The sequence below is a fragment of the Capra hircus genome, chromosome 27 (genome assembly GCF_001704415.2).
Source record: "Capra hircus breed San Clemente chromosome 27, ASM170441v1, whole genome shotgun sequence".
NCBI classification, from domain to species: Eukaryota; Metazoa; Chordata; class Mammalia; order Artiodactyla; family Bovidae; genus Capra; species Capra hircus.
The window spans coordinates 1,189,723-1,206,333 of NC_030834.1; the positions used below are offsets into that span (position 1 = coordinate 1,189,723).

General features: G+C 42.9%; 1 protein-coding gene across 3 annotated transcripts in view; it reads right to left on the bottom strand.

The window, feature by feature from the left end:
• Positions 610-16,611, bottom strand: part of ZNF385D (zinc finger protein 385D) — a 382,025-nt gene continuing 366,023 nt past the window's right edge. For all 3 annotated transcript variants that reach the window (XM_018042038.1, XM_018042037.1, XM_018042036.1), the window contains exons 6-8: positions 7,868-8,046; positions 6,797-6,898; positions 610-3,578 (exon numbers count right to left, since the gene is read on the bottom strand). In XM_018042038.1, the coding sequence (XP_017897527.1) occupies positions 3,360-3,578; positions 6,797-6,898; positions 7,868-8,046 (500 nt within the window). In that variant the 3' untranslated portion in view covers positions 610-3,359. The remainder of the gene's footprint in view (positions 3,579-6,796; positions 6,899-7,867; positions 8,047-16,611) is intronic.

Here is a 16,611-nt window from a genome sequence, read left to right on the forward strand (position 1 = left end):
AACAAAATATGTAGCACCTTTCAAAAAACCAAATTATATCTCTGATAATGGCAATAAATTAATGCAAGTGAAAAACGGAAACCCAACGGGACCTGAAGACTGCAGTCCTCTGAGATGAGGTGGTGATGATATTAACGGCCAAAAGCTGACAGTGTTTGCTTATATGTATAGAACGACCACCCTTCAAAGTCCAGGACCAGGGGGAGGAGTGATCTGTCACCTATTTTCTCAGAAGAGAAATACAGTGCCTTCCCAACGACTGTTTCCATTTGCCTGGGTAATCTGGATGAGGTGCAACAATGCTTTTTCCTGAAGCATTTGGCTCTTGCAATGCATTTATATTTGTTTGAAATGAGGTCAGAGATGCCTGTCTATCACTCCCTTGCCCGTGGGTATGTGGCACGAGAAGGGACATAAAACTGTAAAGTCAGAGCTCGCCTGGGATGTTCAGAGCACCACTGCTGACCAATCTGATCTTTATTCATGAAAAGAAGTTCCCTCAGGGAAAGGATAGAACTTGACAGCAGCTTGAACCATGATAGAGACGGATCTGGCATTGGTAAATACATGGCATGTGGGGAAACAATTCACAGAGAATCCAGCGTTAAGTTCTATGGTTAGGCTTCATCCTTTATTAGGTAGTGAGTAAAGACAACGGATGATTACAACTCCAACTTTAAAGACCATTTAAACAAAAATGGTTCCATAGTGAAGTGAAGCTGAAGGGATTTAGGTGTTTCTGAGGTTTCTCATATGGCTGATGGAGAAAATATGGCTGATTTATTTGTCTCCCAGCAAATCATTAAAGTTAGTCACATCTCATGATCCAGGACCCCTCGATTGCACAGGCCCTGACTTTGGGTGGACCGGCTCCTCCACTTTGGTGAGAATGGGGAAAGACAGCAGAGTCCACTGCAGCGAGGCTGCATCGATCAGCACTGTGTTCTCCAACAGAAGGGGAGGCTCTAGAGGCGCGAATGCTGTTGGACAGGGATTTGGGTATGAACAGTGAAAAGTTCTGACAAAGCAGAAACTAAAGGTCAAGACTGTCCAAAACTGGTCACACAAGACACAGACAGACCCAGAGAACAAAACACATGAGCTAGCTCTCCACCTGGCTGAACAGGGGGTCTGAGGGTGAAACAGAGGAAATGCTCACTGAGGCCAGAACGTAGAGGTGCTGGCACACGCGTCATCGCCAGACGCTCTCAGAAACAGGTCCCAGTCCCAATCAGCATGTTCAGGCAGAGGAGACATGGTTTGAAACCCCTGTTACCGAAGACTGATGGGACACCTTCTCTTTTCTTCTTTCCCTTCTTTCCTTCCTTCTCTCCTTTCTTCCTTTTTGCTTTTGGTTGGTTGTTTAACAAAAGATATACAAAGTCAACTCCTTTAGAGATGTGTTTATATGACAAATGTCTTTAGCTAGGTGGCGGAGAAGAACTCCAAAGACCATGTTTAATGTTGAGCACCAAGCACGCTACGGGTGTTTCTTAAATATAAAATGACAAATGCTAAATACCCATCTCTCTAATGGTTTCACCTTGCATCGTTAGACGCTCAAAAGTCTACTACATTTTAGGTAAGAGCAGTTTCACGAAGGCCATACTCAGCCTTTCTGTATATTTTTAAATAGTTCTCTACAAAACCTTTTCAAAAATATTTTTTTTTCTCTAAACCTAAATCTGGTAGAGTGGATTTGTACACGTTTCCATTGTTTGAAGTTTGAGTGTTATTATTCTTATTAACGCAACAGACTGGCTGCCTCAAACCCCATCATAGGTGACAGGTATATGTTAGCTTTCTATGGGAAAAAGCAAATAGCCTTTACCACAAATTAAAGGCACAGCTATTTTTATGCCATTTGTTACCAACTTAATGATAACATGTAACATGGGATGGATATATAATTATTTTATATAGATTTTCTTTTTATAAGTTATACTCTTAATCTTTCTAACATATATACAATATACATATATTTATATATACCCCTGATAAGTCTTGTTTTAAAGGTAAAACATCAACTCCTTTCAGCCTTATGGTGAATATTGAAGGCTGTTAGTATTTCACAACTCCACTAGAGAAATGATGGCCAAGTGCAACTTAACAGTATTTTTTAACTCTATACCCCTGGTGTGAAATGAATGCAGATTCATTTTTCTTTGTTTTTTTCTAATATTTAAATATATATATATTACTTGTTTATATCATGTCAGTAGGAAATCTAGAAAAAAAAGAAAAAAAGAAAAACCCACCAACAATAGCTAATGTCTACCATCATAGTCAAAGCAGAAAACTTTGCCTAAGAGATAACCCTACTGGTATGATATAAAGATATTGCAGAGGTGTAATATTATTTGTTTTTAGTGGATTTGTACTAATGTGAAAAATCTGTACTTTGCATTATCATGCTAGGTTAAGATTGTCCCTCATCCTCGAAACAGAATAGTTGTACTGGTTTCTTTCTGGACCCCCATGATGCATGGGTTTACCTGTTTTCAAATATAAGCATTTGAAAAACATTCTCTGTTTCCAGCAACACTGTCTTAGTGTTGGGGGGAAAGCACTCTGTGAGAAACTATTTTTATTAAAGTCTCCCCACCTCTATTCTAAGTCAGCCCTGTTCTTTTGTTCTGGACTGAAAGTCATCTCCAGGTTGGGCAGGAGGGGAGAGGGTGAGCTGGGGACCTTCACCACACCAGATGGTGGTGTTTATCTTTTGACTGCTTACTGGCATCAAACAGTTGTTCACCCTACCTTCTGCAATTCTTGAGAACCTAGCGGCTTAGACTGAGACGCAGCACTACTGTTTCACAAGACACCTAGTGCGTCCACCTTGGTTGGGATGAATACCCAGGAATTGCTGTCAGAGCAAGAGGACCACGGGTACTACTATTCACAGTGTTGCCTTTGTTTTTTTTTTTGTTTTTGTTTTTTTGTTTTCTTTTTTTGCATTATTTTAATCTACAGAGTAAATGATTATCTATATACACACTGGAACCAGTTAATGCCCTCAGACAATGTATAGTTGTCTCATAAAGCAGGAAAGACAATGCAGGGGAAACAGGTGCCCAAAAGGCGTGTCACAAAGGCTTCGGAGGTTCTAGGTGCCACTACAAGTCAAGGCCGGAGACCACTTCTAAACACTCGATGTTCAAGAGGAATGCTTTAATGTGGAGACAGTACCGCCCCTCCCGCCCGCCCCCGGACCTCCCTCTTTTACTTCATCTTTTCCATAATCTTTTCAGTTCACTATCAAAAGTCCTGGCTCTTCAGATATACTTTAAACTATAAATAAACGCTGCATAGTTCTCTGTTCGGCGTGTGGTTTGTGAGTTATTGCAGGCCGGCCGCGCTCAGTAGGGCGCGAAGAGCACCGGCGCGTGCGCGCTGCGCATGGGCCCCGGCGCCGGCCGCAGCAGCGCGGGGGGCAGCGCCGGCAGCAGCGCGGGCGGCGCGGCCCGCAGCCCGAACGGCGAGCCCACGGCCACGGCGGCCGCGGCGGCGGCCAGCGGCCCGGGCAGCAGGCGCGGCGCCAGCGGCTTGGACGGCTCCTTGGAGAAGACCAGCTTCACCTGCAGGGCGGGGAGAAAGAAGAGCAGGTGAGCGCAAGTCTCGGGGTTCAGCCGGAGCGTCCAGAAGAGGGGCTGGCTCGCAACCCCCCACCCGGGTAAAATCACACCCTGGGAACGGCAGTAGAACCCTGGAAGACGGGGACGCCTGCTCAGTGGCCTGGGACCAGCCTAACGGAAGAGAACGTGAAAAGGAAAAGACACATACCGAGCGATGGAAAGCCTGAACAAGCTTCTTAGCCAGCTCAATATATGTATCTACTATATACACAATATATATACAACATATATACTATATATATACACACACAGAACATCTCATGGAAAGCCTGAACAAGCGTCTTAGCCAACCCAATATATGTATTATATATATATATAGACATACACACAATATATATATACTATATATATATACACATACAGAACATCTCATGGAAAGCCCGATCAAGCTCCTTAGCCAACCCAATATATGTATTTTATATATATATACACAGAGCATCTCATGGAAAGCCTGAACAAACTTTATAGCCAACCCGATATATATATATAATATATATACAATATATATACAACATATATACCATATATATATACACATACAGAACATCTCATGGAAAGCCTGAACAAACTTTATAGCCAACCCAGTATATATATAGTATATATATGTACAATATATATACTATATATATATACACACACACATACAGAACATCTTATGGAAAATCTGAATAAACTTTTTAGCTAACCCCACATATATATATATATATATATATATACACATACACATATATACACACACAGAACACCTTATGGAAAACCTAATCAAATTTTTTAGCCAACCCAATATATATTACATATATATGTATATATATATATATATATATACACACAACATCTATGGAAAGCCTGAACATTTTAGCCAACCCAATATATATGTAATATATATGTACAATGCTATGTTATTATATATAATATATATGTATAACTGAATATATATGTATTAATTTTATATATGTATAACATCACTTTTCTGTACAGCAGAAATTAACACAGCATTGTACATCAAGTATACGGCAATAAAACAAATTTTAAAAGAATAATGGAAACGGTAGAACATCTTTCCTTTTGGAGGAACTGGAAGATCCCAGAAAATGGCCTGATCTAGGAGTTGAATGGATGTGCAGAAAAGGACTCTGCTATCTTATTTTTCATGATAAATATACCTCCTGAGGAAACTATTCATCTTGCAAAAAAATAGGGAATTTTTTTTATTCCACTCTTTACACACATTTTCACTAGGAGAGAATGGACATTTTAAAATGTTTATTTTAATTTATTTTTGGGTGGGCTGCCGGCATCTGGGATCTTAGTTCCCCACCAGGAGTCAAACCCGCCCCCTGTAGTCAAAGTGTGGAATGTCAGCCACTGGATGGGCTAGGCAAGTACCAGGGAATAGCCGTTTTTAAAGAGAAATTGATTAATGCTGTCAGCCACTCTGACTGTGCAGGTGTGACAAGAGCGTAGCACAGGAAGGTGTGAGTGCCAGTCAAGAGACGTAACAGTAAGAAAATTCCGCGTTCACTAAAGAAGGGAAGAAAAATGACCTCGCCCAAAAACTCTGCCATGCTTTGCTTTCATTGGTACCAGCATTCTGACACTGCGCTGCAACACCAGTTTACTCTCTGACGAGTAGTGTTAGTAAGATGGCTGTTCTCATGAAGGGAATGTTCCCATTTATGGAAACAGTGCTAGTTAAGCAGGAGGCTTTGGAAGCTAACATTAACACAATTTGACTTCTCTGTTTATTTAAGAACTATTCACTTGATTGTTGAAAGTGGCATCTCCACCGGTCAGAAATAGCACTCAGGTTATGGCTGGTGCTGCTGAAACATCCACTCTGAGCAGAATTCAAAGTCTCTTACAGCAGCTAAAATGCATTCTATGCAAAAGAGCAAAGGGAGTTCATTTGCATAAAAATGGGTAATGCTACTAAATTAATTGGGTCAACTCATTCTGAGGTCTCACAATAGATGATTGCAGTTTTCCTTTAACTGTGTTTTCACGTGTCGGCAGCACACAATAGCACTGATTATTAATAAGATCTATTTTGAAGAAAACAGATTTCAAAATGCATAATTCAGCACATACTGTAGAGCAACTGTTCTCCATCTTAATCTTTTATACACACAGTTATAGTTTATTATGGCTAAACAGTGCAGAACCCTGCGTCTCTCAGACGTAAGCTATGGTCACTTCAACCAGAAAAAAAGCCTATGCTTATAAAGCATTAGCTTAAGATGTCAGGAGGTTTACAGATTTCCCCTAAAATCCTATAAAAAGTGGGTAGATGGCCTAAAAGTGGGTAGATCCCTAAAATCCTATAAAGAGTGGGTAGCCTTTCCCTTCTCCAGGGTCTTTGCCCAACCCAGGGATTGAAACCAGGTCTCCCACATTGCAAGTGGATTCCTTACCTGCTGAGCCACAAGGGAAGCCCAAGACTACTGGAGTGGGTAGCCTATCCCTTCTCCAGGGGATTTCCCGGCCCAGGAATCGAACTGGGGTCTCCTGCATTGCTCTCGGATTCTTTACCAACTGAGCTATCAGGGAAGCCTATGCTTATAAATAAATAGCTTAAAATGTCAGGAGGTTTACAGTTTTCCCCTAAAATCCTGTAAAAATTCTAGGTTGAGACATCAGTACTAATATGCGTACTAGTGTAAAAAACAAGAGGCCATGTCTCAGGAACTATTTCCCAGGCCTGAAATAGTGTCCTAAGGTGAATTTTCTTTTTAATCGAGCCACGCCTTTCAGACTGTTGTTTAAAAGCCAGAATTGCTGAGGGAAACAACAGAAATGCTTTATCTCTTGGAGATCTTATAAAGAAGCTGGAAGAATTTGTTCCTCACCAACCTTTCTTAAAAGTACCTGCTAACTTCAGGTTCAGATTTCCTGTGATTACTTACCTGACGCAAAAGAGTCTGGGTTTCCTTCCATCCCCATGCTCTATAAACCTGAGCCCAGCTGAAAAGATGTCTGACTTTAGCTAACCGGGACAGGAGCCCACCCAGCTCAGGAAACCAGTGATTCTGTTGGCGGCATAGGGGTTGGACTTAATCAGTCGTTTTCACTTGGGCGTCTTCCGTTTATCTCCCGTAGGAACTGACAAAATGAAATCCTCCAAGAAAGGCTCCGCTCTGCCTGGCAGCAGAAGTGACACTCACCCCCAGTGGATGCGCGGCCTTCTGCAGTTTGTTGTAAGGGCTGTATTTAGGTTTCGGGGGCTTGCCGGCAGCTCTGTCTTTGTGCCTTCTACTGCTAATGTGCTATTAAAAGCAACGAAAGGGGAGAGCTTTAAAGAAGTCATCCTCCAAACCCCTCGTAAGTATTGTTTTAACCTGGGGAAGGATATGAATTATTTCATGCAAGTTGCAGAAAGACAGAAATAAAAGAGCATGCACGTTTGTCCTTGGCTGTGGATGCCTCCAGCAGAAATACTTCTATGCTGCCGTTTTAGTCTATTTTTAACACATAGCAGGGTCTTCTTTTTCCCAGCTTCTCTCCTTATCAGAGCACAGATCTCAGTTTATGGACATTTATAAAGGAAAGAAATGTCTGAAGGAATTTTATGTGCAAATAAACCAAGGTGGCCAGGCAGGCACGGATTTATTTCCATACTAATACTTACGCTCACATTTGCACAGCCAAATGTCAACCCCTTAAATTCTAAAGGTAAATAACTGGGGTGCATTAAAATCAGTGCAAGAAGGTATGTACGCATATAAAACACAATACAACATGAGGGCTGGGACTTCAGCGAGCACGGTAGACCCGATCCCTCCGGAAGGCCTGAGAGTGAAAGTGACTCCATCCCCTTAGCGGGTGGCCGCAGGATTCAGAACTACAGTGCACCACCAGGTAATAAAGCAGCAACGTGAAGTAGCGCAGCATACATATCTAAACAAGGAAACGTGGAATGCTGCACTCTGACCTTTAACGAAAAGCAACCCTTTCGAGTGGGAAACCTGGTAAAGAAGAGAGCTGCTGAAGGCCCCTCGCCTCCCACGCTTCATCTGTAACAACAGCACAGACTCACTTCAGACAGACTCACTTTAGACGCCCCTACATTTCAGTATTCCTTTAAGCAACCAACCTATGCACAAGTAAGGAAGGGGAGTGAGTAAGAAGCTGGGTGGATGGATGGCTGGGAGCGAGCGGAAGAGCAGAAAGGGCGCAGGGCAGGCCGGCGGCCCCTGGGGGCCCGCGCGCCCCCACTTCCGGGGCGGTTCCGCTACCTGTTTCAGCTGTGTCTCCGAGTTGACGTGCACGTCACAGATTTCACAGTGAAACGTTTTGTTCTGCAGGCCTGTGTTTCCCTTGTTCACTGGGCCTTTGCCTTTCACACCTGCCCTGGGGAAGGCTTTGATAGCCCCACTTCCGTTCCGAGCTTCTAGCATCGTTTTGTGCTTGGTACCTGCCAGAAATGTTAAAAGAAAAAAAGAAAGAAAGAAAAAAAAAGAGAGAACTCTTAGCTAGTAATCGCCTCCAAGACACGATGCGGCAACACCACGTGATGTGTTGCTGTCTGAGCGCAGCGCTTCCGGGGGTTCTGCTTGAAACACACTCATGACTCAGAAAACTGCAACCCTGCGCTCTGACCGCCGCGTGTAACAGGACTTAGAGCGCTGGCTTCTATGTCCCCGTAACAAACAAGCACCATCAGTACAGGAGTAAACACAAAAGTCCTGAGATGACCTTAAATGGGCGTGGCTTCCTCTTGATGCTGATGAGACATGAAGGTTACCTGATGAGGAAGGGTGATTTAGTTGCTACAGGTATAGTTGGAGGTGAGGTGTAACAAATGTAATCAGCTTAAACAGGGTGTGCTTACCGAGGTAGCACTAATTAAATACCCACTTTCTGAACAGAATACAAACAAGCTTTCCTGGCTGTGTAGTTTAGGCTCAAAGAAGGAACATAACAGTATAGAGATCTTAATGACTCTGAAAAAAAAAAAGGTCCTGTTAGGATAGCAAAGTTCACAATGATTGGCTATTAAATTTCAATTGTTAAAGAGAAAAAAAATACTATAAAAGGGGGATTCACTGGCTAGGTGGGCACACTCTAAGAAATGCTTCTTTTTTATTACACCAGCCACATTTGCCCATCTCACATGACTAATGTTACTCTACTCATCAACATTTGCTTTTTATTTTTTTAAACACTAAAATTCAGGATGGCAGTGTTCTCTCAAAATTTCTCTTCACAATTTCCTTCTTGGCGTTGATAAATATTCTTTGCTTTTCTCGTTTAGCCATGTGGTTTTGCTCTGAGATTTTCCTTTGCCATCATTTATATTCTTCCTGCCATTCTGGGTTTAAAAAATTGTTTTAGAGGCTTTATCATTTTAATTGTGTTTATGAGATGGGTTCGATCCCTGGGTTGGGAAGATCCCCTGGAGAAGGGAAAGGCTACCCACTCCAGTATTCTAGCCTGGAGAATTCCATGGACTGTATAGTTTATGGGGTTACAAAGAGTCGGACACGACTGAGAGACTTTCCCTTTCATTTATCAGTTCTGGAAGCACAGGAAAAAAAAGAGATTCTTAACTTCTTGCTCTTGAACCAGCTTCTCATAACCATTCAACATCAATAAAGAAAGATGTGGAGGGCTTTCAGGTGGGAGCCAGTCACCAATGTCTTCAATAAGAGGCAATGAATACAGGGAACAGGTTTATAGCCATATGTTTCTCTCTTGCAAAATGATAACTTTACTGAGTCCAATATTAAAAAATGCATATTTTTACAACTTAGATCCCTCACTTTGAACCTCTATCCTTAGGCACAGCAGTATTCATATATCAACATATTAAGGAAAGAGAAAATAGTCAACATGTTGGGAAAAAACCAGAACAGCTGAAATATAGAGCTAGGGCATCTGTCCATGGTTGTGGGGGTGGTGAGGCTGTCCTGGGTTTGTTCTCACCCCTCCCCCTGTGGTCTAATGACCCAAGGCTTCCTACTTTGTGAGAAGAACCATAAATGAGAGTAAGGCAAAGAACATTCTGGGGAGCAGTGCATGCATATATACACACATAATGAACGAATGGACGTGTCTACATTACACACACATGCATCATTTTGCCAGGCTTTCATATATGTGATCTTCATGCAGATGAGAAGCTTTCGTGTCACTATGTGAGCAGATGATTATCCAACATTCTAGATCCAAACTGATGATTTTATTAAAAAAATTTTTTTTCCATGCAGCTTATTCAGTCAAACTGATGGAGAATTCTCAGGGCCTGTGTGGCTTAGGAATGTCTAAGCAGCAGTGAGTAGGAAAAAATTCTCACCCTGGGCATTTCTCTGGTTCAGTTCAGTTCAGTTCAGTTCAGTCACTCAGTCATGTCTGACTCTTTGTGACCCCATGGACCGCAGCACAACAGGCCTCCCTGTCCATCACCAACTCCCAGACCTTGCTCAGACTCATGTCCAACATGTCAGTGATGCCATCCAACCTTCTCTCCTCTGTCGTCCCCTTCTCCTCCCACCTTCAATCTTTCCCAGCATCAGGGTCTTTTCCAATGAGTCAGTTCTTCACATCAGGTGGCCAAAGTACTGGAGTTTCAGCTTCAGCATTAGTCCTTCCAATGAACACCCAAGACTTATTTCCATTAGGATGGACTGGTTGGATCTCCTTGCTGTCCAAGGGACTCTCAAGAGTCTTCTCCAACACCACAGTTCAAAAGCATCTGGTGGTCCAGTGATTAAGAATCCACTTTCCAATGCAGGGGATGGGGGCTCGATCCCTGGTTGGGGATCTGCACAGAACAACTAGGCCTGCATGCCACAGCTGGAGAGTCCAAGGCCACAGGAAAGATCCCTCATGATGCAGTGAGGCTCCTGTGTGCTGCAACCAAGACTCGGCACAGCCAAATAAGTAAATACTAAAAGAATTATCACCCTGACTTGCCTGAAGGCCCCTCCACTCACTCTGGTTAATATCTCCTGTGGTTTGAGCTGGTGTTTGATAGTGGCAAGCAGACTGAGTCAGAAAGCCGTTCCTACCTGTGTGCAGATAGAAGTCCTTTATCTTGCTTGGGAGGATGATAGGAAAGCCTGGCTTGGGTAATCTGACTCAAGATTTCGTGTCAAGTGGATTAGGAAGAGGGGAAGGAATTAAAGATTTGGCCCCAGTAGTAGGGGGTAAGCAAAGGTGGGTAAAGATCTTAGCAACAGTAGGTAAAGATTCAGAAAACAAAATGTTCTCCTTAATGTCTTCGGACTCGCCTATGTCTGACCCTAGAAGAAGAGACGTGAACAGAAGGTATGTGAACGCTGGAGAGATTCCAACCTTGCAGAAAAATCACTGCATCGTGAACCTTGTTGTTTCAGTGCAGTCCCTCCCCCAAAGCTACTAAAGACAGGAAAATTAAGTATATCCACTCATGCATGCCCTACGTGGATGCAAGCAAACACACACACACACACACACACACACACACACAACACATGTTTAAAATCATGCCAAGATTGGGTGAAAAACTCCAGCTAATAGCTTTGACTCTGGGGTTAGCATTCATCGTCTACCAGAGTGGAACTTTTGTACAGTGTGACCTCCTGCACTAGTAGCAGATTTTCAGTCATAATTAAATTGCTATTAGATAGTTTCAAAAGAGCTGAAAGCTTCAGTAGCCTGTCAGGGTAGCTATATTTGCTCCAAGTACAGCTACAATTAAGAAAACACGTACTCTTAATTCTCCAGCATTTACCTTTTTTGAGAGCTCAGATGTGCATGAATAATCTAAAAATAGTGATTATTGGGAGGATTTGTGCTCATTTTATTTTTCCAGCATTGCCCCTATTGTGCTAAATTACCTGCTCCTAGCTGTGGTATGAGATCGGTGACAAGATTATGCCCATTTTAGAGATAAACTGGGACTAAGAAAGATTAAGTTACTTGCCTGGTTCACAAAGCAAACACTACTTGAAGTTACCGATGGGTAGAAGGTGGATTTCTAACTAAGTTCCTAGAACTATGGGGCTTTAGCTGGAAATCTACTAAGGATGTCTGAGTTGGCTGCATTCAAGTTCCACAGGAATCTCTCACACCACCTTTAATTTCTCTGTGTTATTAATGCTGTCTTTTCTCAACTCGGATTTTAATTTGAGTCTTTCAGATTCTTCCGTTCTTCCCCTGTAATATGCCTTTCTGCTCAGCAGAGGATCCGGAACCAGGATGCTCTATGAACAGCAGTGGTTTTGTGATGGCCGGTTTGATCACCTCCGATTTCATCCATGTGTAAATATCCCGCCAGGCTGGTGCCTTTCCTTGTGACTGCACAGCAGGGCCCTCGGAAAGCTGCTTCTGTACTTTCAATGGGCTGTTTTCTTCCCACCACTTTTAAAGGGCTGGCGCTGACAATGACCTTCATTTGAAGCGTCCATGTTTCCTGAAATGCAAAATCGTTCTCTAACCAGAGTTTAGATCCAGCAAGTCATAATGCTCCTAGAAATACTAATCTTGTCTGTTTGTTTTTTATTTGTTTGCTTTCGATTGCCTTGGATCAAGACATTTTATCTGCAAAAATCAAAGTAATACGTGGTGTGAAGTGAACGGAAGCTAGCCTTCCCTTTACTCCCCCATCATCTTTACAGATTCCATTTTGCAGATGGCTCTTTCTTAATTTGAATTTAATGCACTCATTTGTGGCTGCACTGGGTCATAGCTGCTGTGCGTGGGGTTTTCTCTAGTTGCAGCGACTAGGGGCTCCTCTCTAGCCGTGTGGTCTGCAGGCTTCTCATCGTGTGGCCTCTCTTCCCCAGGAGCTCAGGCTCTAGAGCATGGGCCGGTAGTTGTGGAGCATGGGCTTAGCTGCACCTCAGCATGTGGGACCTTAGTTCAGGGACCAGGGATGAACCCGTGTCCCTTGCACTGGCAGGCCGATTCTCAATCAGTGGACCACCATGGAAGCCCCTAGATGGCACCTGAGTGAGGAACTGGTGGAAAGAGCAAGGGAGGTGAGCAAGAAACCGGGATGGCTCTCTAAAAATAAACCAGTCATCCATTAGGTCATCAGGGAAACTGGGGAAACTTCTTTAAAATGAAAAAAAAAAAAATTACAATTCCTCCAAGGAGAGCTATTCACAGTTCAGTTCAATTGCTCAGTCATGTCCAACTTTTTGCAACCCCATGGAGGCACACCAGGCCTCCCTGTCCATCACCAACTCCTGGAGTTCACTCAGACTCATGTCCATCATGTCAGTGATGCCATCCAACCATCTCATTCACTGTCATCCCCTTCTATTCCTGCCCTCAATCTTTCCCAGCATCAGGGTCTTTTCAATTGAGTTAGTTCTTCACATCAGGTGGCCAAAATATTGGAGGTTAAGCTTCAGTATCAGTCCTTACAGTGAATGTTCAGGACTGATTTCCTTTAGGATGGACTGGTTGGATCTCCTTGCAGTCCAAGGGAATCTCAAGAGTCTTCTCCAGCACCACAGTTCAAAAGCATCAGTTCTTCAGTGCTCACCTTTCTTCACAGTCCAACTCTCACATCCATACATGACCACTGGAAAAACCATAGCCTTGACTAGACGGACCTTTGTTGGTAAAGTAATGTCTCTGCTTTTTTAACATGCTGTCTAGGTTGGTCATAGCTTTTCTTCCAAGGAGCAAGCGTCTTTTAATTTCATGGCTGCAGTCACCATCTGCAATGATTTTGGAGCCGCCCAAAATAAAGTCTCTCACTGTTTCCACTGTTTCCCCATCTATTTGCCATGAAGTGATGGGACCAGATGCCATGATCTTAGATTTCTGAATGTTGAGCTTTAAGCCAACTTTTTCACTCTCCTCTTTCACTTTCATTAAGAGGCTTAGTTCTTCTTCACTTTCTGCCATAAGGGTGGTGTCATCTGCATATCTGAGGTTATTGATATTTCTTCTGGCAATCTTGATTCCAGCTTGTGCTTCATCCAGCCCAGCGTTTCTTATGATGTACCCTGCATAGAAGTTAAATAAGCAGGGTGACAATATACAGCCTTGATGTACTCCTTTGCCTATTTGGAACCAGTCTGTTGTTCCATGTCCAGTTCTAACTGTTGCTTCTTGAGTTGCATACAGGTTTCTCAGGAGGCAGGTCAGGTGGTCTGGTATCCCCATCTCTTTAAGAATTTTTTTTTTTTTCTTTAAGAATTTTTCCACAGAGGCATATGAAAATCTTAATGGTGATCATCATGTGCCAGTCTTTTATTTTCTACTTGTACATGTGCATTTAAAACATTTGGATAACAAAGTAATTCTGTATAGAACTTTCCTTGGAATTATACATACTTTAAAAAATGTACATGATTTTTAATGACAGCATAGGCTTACAATACATGAATGCTATATATTTAACCACTTGCTTAAAATTAGACATTTGTATTATTTTCCTCTTTTCCTATATAATTATCCTACTCATTAATCTTTTAAAATACATCCTAAGGTTGTTTCCTTATGAAAGATTTTCATAAGGGGTGTTCTAGGGACAAAATATGACTATTTTTAAGTCTCGATTCAAGCTGACAAATTAACTGTCTAAACAGTGCAAAGGAAGTTTCAGAGGGATTCATTTGAAGGGAAATGTATCTTGCAAAATTTGCCCTTCTATAAAATAAATTTCAATACCTTAAAGTTCAATTCTCCAGAATGCTCATGAGATGAGGTTTAATAGCCTCAGACTAGACGGTGGGAAAGATGCCCTTGATAAGGGCATGGAAAGCCACTCCAGGATTTTTGTTTGGAGAATTCCATGGACAGAGAAGCCTGGTGGGCTACCATTCATGCAGTCAAAAAGAGTCAGACATGACTGAAGTGACTTAGCACAGCACAGACGTCAGCAAACCCAGGTGATAGCCAGGGGTCATTTAGTTACCTTCTCACTGACCAGTTCAGATGATCCATATTATGGATATGTGGGCAGGAAAGTGGTCAGTATCCATACAAATAACAAAGTGCTTTTTGAGGTGTTTATTTATAACTTTCAATATAATGGCATGATAGTCCAACTTTTGTGTGTCCGAAGGGAAAAAAGTTATCTTGAGTCTCTACCCCTGAACTGTGAAACTGGCACCAAAAACCTCCATGCCTCTCTCTGTGTTTATTCCTCCAAATGGCAAGTTGGAAGGACTGATGCTGAAGCTGACATGCCAATACTTTGGCCACCCGACGTGAAGAGCCAACTCATTGGAAAATACCCTGATGCTGGGAAAGATTGAGGGCAGGAAGAGGAAGGAATGACAGAAGATCAGATGTTGGGCGGCATCACCAACTCAATGCACATGAGTTTGAGCATGCTCCGGGAGTGGGTGATGGACAGGGAGGCCTGGCGTGCTGCAGTCCATGGGGTCGCAAAGAGTCGGACTCACCTGAGTCCGACTGACCTGAACTGAAGACTCTGGCTTGAGCATGAAACCACTCTTAAAAAAATGGCACATAAAAGTACATGGTAAGAAAATGCATCTTGACACAACATTGAAATCCCTCGTTCTGGTTGTTCATCCATGAGAAGTCACTAAACATGAAATAACTAAGCTCTGAATGTTGACAGCTACATACAATTCTTTGGTTAGATAATATATTCCAAATCACCCACATTGCAATTTCCAAAGTGCATTATTTAAGAATTATAAGAATCTAAAAAATTCCAGCAGAACTATTCAAATCCCTAAAGATAATGCCATCAGGGCTCTGCATTCATCATGTCGGCAAATCTGGAAGAGCCGGCAGCGGCCACAGGACTGGAAAGGGTCACTCCTCATCCTGGTTCCCAAGAAGGGTGGTACCAAAGAAAGTGCTAAGCATCGGACAACTGCACTCATCGCCTGTGCTAGGAAGGTCATGCTTAAAATCTTGCATGCTAGGCCTCAGCACTATGCAAACCAAGAACTCCCAGATGTCCAAGCTGGAAAGGAAGAGGAACCAGAGATCAAATTGTCAACATCTGCTGGATGATAGAGAAAGCAAGGGGACTTCAGAAAAACATGTACCTCTCTTTAATTGACTATGCTAAAGCCTTTGACTGTGTGGATCATGACAAACCGTGGAAAGCTCTTAGAGAGATGGGAATACCAGACCATCTTTCCTGTCTCCTGAGAAACCTGTATGCGGGTCAAGAAGCAACAGTTAGAACCCTGCAGAGAACAACTGATTGGTTCAGGATTGAGAAAGGAGTACAACAGGGCTGTCTGCTGTCACCTGTTTGTTTAATCTACATGCTGAGCACATCATGAGAAATGCTGGGCTGGATGAGTGACAAGCTGGAATCAAGATAGGCGGTAGAAACATCAACAACCTCAGATATGCAGATGATACCACTCTAATGACAGAAAGCGAAGAGGAACTAAAGAGCCTCTTGACGAGGGTGGAGGAGGAGAGTGAAAGAGCCGGTTTAAGACTAAATAAAAAATCTAAGACCATGGCATCAGCCCCATCACTTCATGGGGGAAAATAGAAGGGGAAAAGGTGGAAGCAGTGACAAAGCTCCTCTCCTTGGGCTCAGAATCACTGCAGATGGTGACGGCAGCCATGAAATCAGATGATGGCTTCTTAGCAGGAAAACGATGATAAACCTAAACAGTGTGTTAAAAAGCAGAGACATTACTCTGCTGACAAAGGTCCATATAGTCAAGGCTGTGGTCTTCCCAGTGGTCATGTGAAGTTGTGAGAGCTAGACAGGAAAGAAGGCAGAGCATCAAAGAATTGATGCCTTTGAACTGTGGTGCTGGAGGAGACTCCTGAGAGTCCCTTGGAGAGCAAGGAGATCAAACCAGTCAATCTTAAGGGAGATCAACCCTGAATATTCACTGGAAGGGCTGATGCTGAAGCTGAAGTTCCAGTCTTTTGGTCATCTTATGTGAACGGATGACTCTTTGGAAAAGACTCTGATGCTGGGAAAGATTGAGGGCAGGAGAAGAGGGAGTCAGAGGATGAGATGGTTGGACAGCATCACCAATGCAATGAACAGGAACCTGGGCAAACTCCGGGAGATTGTGAG